Source organism: Parasteatoda tepidariorum, chromosome 8 (assembly GCF_982258835.1).
Source record: "Parasteatoda tepidariorum strain Cologne lab strain chromosome 8, Ptep-v5.0, whole genome shotgun sequence".
In the NCBI taxonomy this organism is placed as follows: Eukaryota; Metazoa; Arthropoda; class Arachnida; order Araneae; family Theridiidae; genus Parasteatoda; species Parasteatoda tepidariorum.
In genome coordinates, this window is record NC_141762.1 from 89,089,294 (window position 1) to 89,096,147 (window position 6,854).

At 29.8% G+C, this 6,854-nt stretch overlaps 1 protein-coding gene across 1 annotated transcript in view; it reads right to left on the reverse strand.

The window, feature by feature from the left end:
* LOC107454052 (uncharacterized) overlaps positions 1-4,885 on the reverse strand; it is a 32,031-nt gene extending 27,146 nt beyond the window's left edge. The window contains exon 1 of the mRNA XM_043050362.3: positions 4,727-4,885. Coding sequence (XP_042906296.2) covers positions 4,727-4,793 — 67 coding nt within the window. The 5' untranslated portion in view covers positions 4,794-4,885. The remainder of the gene's footprint in view (positions 1-4,726) is intronic.
* Between the last annotated feature and the right edge of the window lie 1,969 nt (positions 4,886-6,854).

Sequence of the window (6,854 nt, forward strand, 5' to 3'; positions counted from 1 at the left end):
TATAGAGAAATATTTTATTTTTCAGGTTAAGTATTTTTTCCGGTTAAGTATTTTTACTAAGTATTTAAAATGACTTTTTAAAAATAAAGCTGTTGCTTCTATTTTGTGGATTTAAAATATATTATTGCAGTCTTGAATTTTGATGCCCTTTTGAAATTTGAGAAAATAGTGGTTCAAAAAGAAAGAAAAGAATGTATAATATTTTTATAATTTCAAAAATAGTCATTCGTTTAAAAGTGATTTTTTTTATTCATAATATAATAGATATCATTTTATAATATCCTAAGGATTAACAGTTGAAACATCAATATTTTCGTTCGGAAAATTACTGTCTTTAATTACAAAAAAATTAAAATTAATTAATGTTAAAAAAATTAATGTATGAGAGAAACAGTCCGCCTTCTTATAAATTATTTTTAAAATTAAAACATGTCGTTTTGTTTTGAAAGAACTATATTCCTGATATCTTTAACAGAAAGCAAAAACTGTTTTATTTGCTATTTAAAATCTATAAAACTTTTCAAAAATGAACTTTTATTTGGTTATGTAATCGTTATGGGCAACTTTCTTTGGATAGATGCAGCTAATCAACTTCAATATTATCTCACGGATAATTTTTGTTTTTAATTATAATGGTTCAAAAAATGAGTTCGCTTTCTTTTATATTATTTTTAAAATTAGAACATGCCTTTTTGTTTTTATAGAATTATGTGACTATAGAATCGCCGTGAACAACTCAAATTCAAATTTTGTGTGTCATAATAACATGGTTTAAAGAATTGCGGAGTTTTTGAAGATTAAATATCGGAAATATAACGACAAACGGAGTTTGAAACGCCACGTAAAATAGATTTAAAAAAAATATTAGCACTTTTGTTGCTGCAATTTTCTGTACTGCCGTGCAAGTGAAAAAACAACGCTTCACAATCGATTCTGAGAAAAATTGGCTAGACAACTATTTTCTTTCTATTGCTAAACACTAAAATAATAATTTCAAAAAACTGATAAAACAAAATTTATTTAAATGTATCTATTTACTTATTTTTGCAATATGTTGTTTACTATACAAAGATGACAAATATATAGAAAATCTCAATTTTAAATTTTTTGTCGCTTATGTAGATTTTTCGATTGAGGCGGCAGTTTAACAAGCATTTGATTTTATAAACTACAATTTACTAGCTTTGTTGTGTTATGTTGGCAATTAATTTCTTATCGTTTATTATAAATTTTATTTAAAGTTCAAAGTGGGGAGCCCACTGCTTTCTCTGCCAGCTTTCTTGCTGTTAGAAGCGAAATTTTTATGCAAAAGTTGGTTAATCGCTCTTCATCAAGCTCAACTGGGCAGCCAGAACGTCTATTTTTTCATAAATTTCATAAATTTCTATTTTTCAACTGGGAATACCAATCATGAACGGTTTTTCCAGCTTTGGCGCTCTCTCCATACGCAGCACAAACGCCATAGATTGGATAATTAAATTGTCTAGACTAGACAATTTAATTGTCTAGTATAGATTATCTAGACTAGTCTATTAGTCAAGTTAATGAATATTTAATTAAACTTAAATTGTTTCAAGTTCAACTTGACAGCCAGAGTTCGTTACATCTTTGAGGTCAAAAATTTTCATTTTTCAACTAGGAATACCAAACATGAACGGTTCTTGCAGCTTTGGCGCTTTCTCCATACGCAGCACAAACGCCATAGATTTGACAATTAAATTGTCTACACAAGACAATTTAACTGTCTAGTATAGATTATCTACACTAGTCTCTTAATCATGTTAATGAATATTTAATTAAACTTAAATTGTTTCAAGTTCAACTTGACAGTCAGAGCCCGTTACATCTTTGAGGTCAAAAATTTTCATTTTTAAACTAGGAATACCAAACATGAACGGTTCTTCCAGCTTTGGTGCTTTCTCCATACGCAGCACAAACGCCATAGATTTGACAATTAAATTGTCTACACAAGACAATTTAACTGTCCAGTATAGATTATCTACACTAGTCTCTTAATCATGTTAATGAATATTTAATTAAACTTAAATTGTTTCAAGTTCAACTTGACAGTCAGAGCCCGTTACATCTTTGAGGTCAAAAATTTTCATTTTTAAACTAGGAATACCAAACATGAACGGTTCTTCCAGCTTTGGTGCTTTCTCCATACGCAGCACAAACGCCATAGATTTGACAATTAAATTGTCTACACAAGACAATTTAACTGTCTAGTATGGATTATCTACACTAGTCTCTTAATCATGTTAATGAATATTTAATTAAACTTAAATTGTTTCAAGTTCAACTTGACAGTCAGAGCCCGTTACATCTTTGAGGTCAAAAATTTTCATTTTTCAACTAGGAATACCAAACATGAACGGTTCTTGCAGCTTTGGCACTTTCTCCATACGCAGCACAAACGCCATAGATTTGACAATTAAATTGTCTACACAAGACAATTTAACTGTCTAGTATAGATTATCTACACTAGTCTCTTAATCATGTTAATGAATATTTAATTAAACTTAAATTGTTTCAAGTTCAACTTGACAGTCAGAGCCCGTTACATCTTTGAGGTCAAAAATTTTCATTTTTAAACTAGGAATACCAAACATGAACGGTTCTTCCAGCTTTGGTGCTTTCTCCATACGCAGCACAAACGCCATAGATTTGACAATTAAATTGTCTACACAAGACAATTTAACTGTCTAGTATAGATTATCTACACTAGTCTCTTAATCATGTTAATGAATATTTAATTAAACTTAAATTGTTTCAAGTTCAACTTGACAGTCAGAGCCCGTTACATCTTTGAGGTCAAAAATTTTCATTTTTCAACTAGGAATACCAAACATGAACGGTTCTTGCAGCTTTGGCGCTTTCTCCATACGCAGCACAAACGCCATAGATTTGACAATTAAATTGTCTACACAAGACAATTTAACTGTCTAGTATAGATTATCTACACTAGTCTCTTAATCATGTTAATGAATATTTAATTAAACTTAAATTGTTTCAAGTTCAACTTGACAGTCAGAGCCCGTTACATCTTTGAGGTCAAAAATTTTCATTTTTAAACTAGGAATACCAAACATGAACGGTTCTTCCAGCTTTGGTGCTTTCTCCATACGCAGCACAAACGCCATAGATTTGACAATTAAATTGTCTACACAAGACAATTTAACTGTCTAGTATAGATTATCTACACTAGTCTCTTAATCATGTTAATGAATATTTAATTAAACTTAAATTGTTTCAAGTTCAACTTGACAGTCAGAGCCCGTTACATCTTTGAGGTCAAAAATTTTCATTTTTCAACTAGGAATACCAAACATGAACGGTTCTTGCAGCTTTGGCGCTTTCTCCATACGCAGCACAAACGCCATAGATTTGACAATTAAATTGTCTACACAAGACAATTTAACTGTCTAGTATAGATTATCTACACTAGTCTCTTAATCATGTTAATGAATATTTAATTAAACTTAAATTGTTTCAAGTTCAACTTGACAGTCAGAGCCCGTTACATCTTTGAGGTCAAAAATTTTCATTTTTAAACTAGGAATACCAAACATGAACGGTTCTTCCAGCTTTGGTGCTTTCTCCATACGCAGCACAAACGCCATAAATTTGACAATTAAATTGTCTACACAAGACAATTTAACTGTCTAGTATAGATTATCTACACTAGTCTCTTAATCATGTTAATGAATATTTAATTAAACTTAAATTGTTTCAAGTTCAACTTGACAGTCAGAGCCCGTTACATCTTTGAGGTCAAAAATTTTCATTTTTAAACTAGGAATACCAAACATGAACGGTTCTTCCAGCTTTGGTGCTTTCTCCATACGCAGCACAAACGCCATAGATTTGACAATTAAATTGTCTACACAAAACAATTTAACTGTCTAGTATAGATTATCTACACTAGTCTCTTAATCATGTTAATGAATATTTAATTAAACTTAAATTGTTTCAAGTTCAACTTGACAGTCAGAGCCCGTTACATCTTTGAGGTCAAAAATTTTCATTTTTCAACTAGGAATACCAAACATGAACGGTTCTTGCAGCTTTGGCGCTTTCTCCATACGCAGCACAAACGCCATAGATTTGACAATTAAATTGTCTACACAAGACAATTTAACTGTCTAGTATAGATTATCTACACTAGTCTCTTAATCATGTTAATGAATATTTAATTAAACTTAAATTGTTTCAAGTTCAACTTGACAGTCAGAGCCCGTTACATCTTTGAGGTCAAAAATTTTCATTTTTAAACTAGGAATACCAAACATGAACGGTTCTTCCAACTTTGGTGCTTTCCCCATTCGCAGCACAAACGCCATAGACTAGACAGTTAAATTGACTAGATTAGACAATTTAATTGTCTAGTCTAGATTGTCTGGACTAGTCTCTTAATCATGTTAATTAATATTCAATTAAACTTAAATTGTCTCAAGCTCAACTGGGCAGCCAGAACGAGATACATCTTTTGAGGTCAAAAATGTCACATTTTAAACTTGGAATAACAAACATGAACGGTTCTTCCAACTTAGGAGCGCTCTCCATATGCAGCGCAAACACCATAGGCTAGTAAATTGTCTAGATTAGGCAATTTGATTGTGTAGATAATTAAAAGAAAATGATTTTAATTAAAGCTATTTTAACTGCAGAATTATTTTTCTTTCATTTCGGCAATTGTAAGGTAAAAACAAAATAATGGACTTACCAGCATGCACGGAATAAATCCAAACTGAGGCAAAAAACAGATACTTAAACATTTTTTGATAACTCATTTCTTTGCACAAATGTTTCCAAACGATACGAAGTTTAACACTATGCAAAAAACAGACGATTTTTGATAAAATAGATTAAGCTCATCTTTTATATACAGTCTGTGGCAACAGCTTTGAACTACTTTGTTATTCCAAAGACCTTCTAATTTTTGTTTTATTTGCAAACTTTATTGAAACAAACGCAGTGTTTGCAGTTTTTCTCACGGGCAGAAAAGGCTATAGAAATTGCCCACAAGGCAATGTCCCAACTTGATATTTCAAAGGAAGTAACTAATTGGTCGCATTTGATGGTGGCCTTTCGCCATTCTACAATGGCGTATTGCATGTGTTTACTTAATTATAATTTTTTTTCATCGTCTGTGTTCTTTGTTGTTCCTTTGCCCCCATTGTTATTTTTGGAATATAATTATATTAGAATGATGCAGGTCTTCAATTTTTAAATTAAACGGGGAGGCTACGCTTGCCAACCCGGTAATTACTTCGCATTCATCATTGTTTTTTTTCCTTCTTAAAAGTGAATATTTTCCACACAAAATTTCACATTTTGTTAAAAAAATTTACAAATATAATACTCTTATGTAAGAACATTTTATCAATAAGTAAATCGTAGTGATGCGGACTGGATTAGAAAAATTATCATTTGGACTTGGAAAAAAAATTAATCTAAAGAATACAGACTGTGTGACTGAATGAGAAGAAATAATTAAGAATAATTTTGAATTTTTCTCGATATCGAAGAATAATTTTGCTCGTTCACGAAAATTATAACAGTTGAAATATGGAACGTTTTCCATTTTTCTCGTATAAAGTTTTTTTAATATTTCAAAATATTACGTACATGTTAAGATTTAGATCTGGCAATAAATTTATCATTCTTTTATTTTACTTTTTTTGCTACATTTGACAACAATATTCAACTTGAACTTTTAAAATAAATATATATCGAGAGTGAAAAAATTTTTTTTTTCGATAAAAATGGATACATAGCAAAAAAAGCAAAAAAACTGAGAAAAAAGGTACAGGAAAAGCACATTAAAATTGCAATAACTTTAAAAAAAACTTTAATTAAGTTCAAAAATATAAAATATCTCTTTCAGAATGTCAAATTTTGACTCCATAGTTGTATTTTAGTTGACAGCAGAACGGCGGACATGGTATTTTTTACTAAACTTTAGCAGTTTTAAGTCTAATAGTCGAATAAAAATTGTTTTCAATCCATTATACTGTACATTTTTCTACACACCACAGTAATTTGAAGTTTTTAAGTCTCATAGTCTTGACAAAAAAAAAGTGCGAATTATTAAAACTTAAAATTGTAATAATTTTCAAACAAATAAGAATTTCTAAAAAAAAAAAAATCTTACTTTCAGTTTGTCAAATTTCAACTCTGAAGTTGTATTTTTACCGTCTACAGATCGGCCCTCATGCATTTTTTACTACAAGTTTAACAATTAATAATTCTCACGGAGTGTTATTTTTTTATTCTATCGTTTTTCTTAACTTCAACTTTCTATGTCCTACAGATTTTGCTCAGCGGAACAAAATGCAACGTAACTTAAAGTAACGTAAATGTAACATAATGTAACGTAAATGTAACACAATGTAACGTAAAAGTTGAGTACCAAAACAGCAGTGGTTTGCGCTTATGAATTTAATATAGAATAGAAAGAATAATATAAAAAGATTTAAAGGATTTTAATTTTATCACCTGTTTTAAAGCTCTTTATTATGGGTTCGAAAGCCTTCTGTGTTTTCAAATATTCTCCATGAATTAATCTTAAAACAGTTTTAGTGTTTTATTTCGAGAATTTAAATTATTTTAAAATTTTTATCTTCATGCTCTCTTATATTCATAATTTTTTTTCCAAATAATAAACGTTATTTGTTAGCTATTTTTTTAAAATAGGAAATTTTATTAAATCACGTAAATCGGTATCTCTTATTAACAACTCCAATCATCAAAGTGCAACTACAAGGTTCTTAAAGTCAGAGTCAACTTAAATCTTTTTTGTCGAACTGTGCGGAAAAAAGTTAATTCTCTGAATAACTTTTGATCTAATG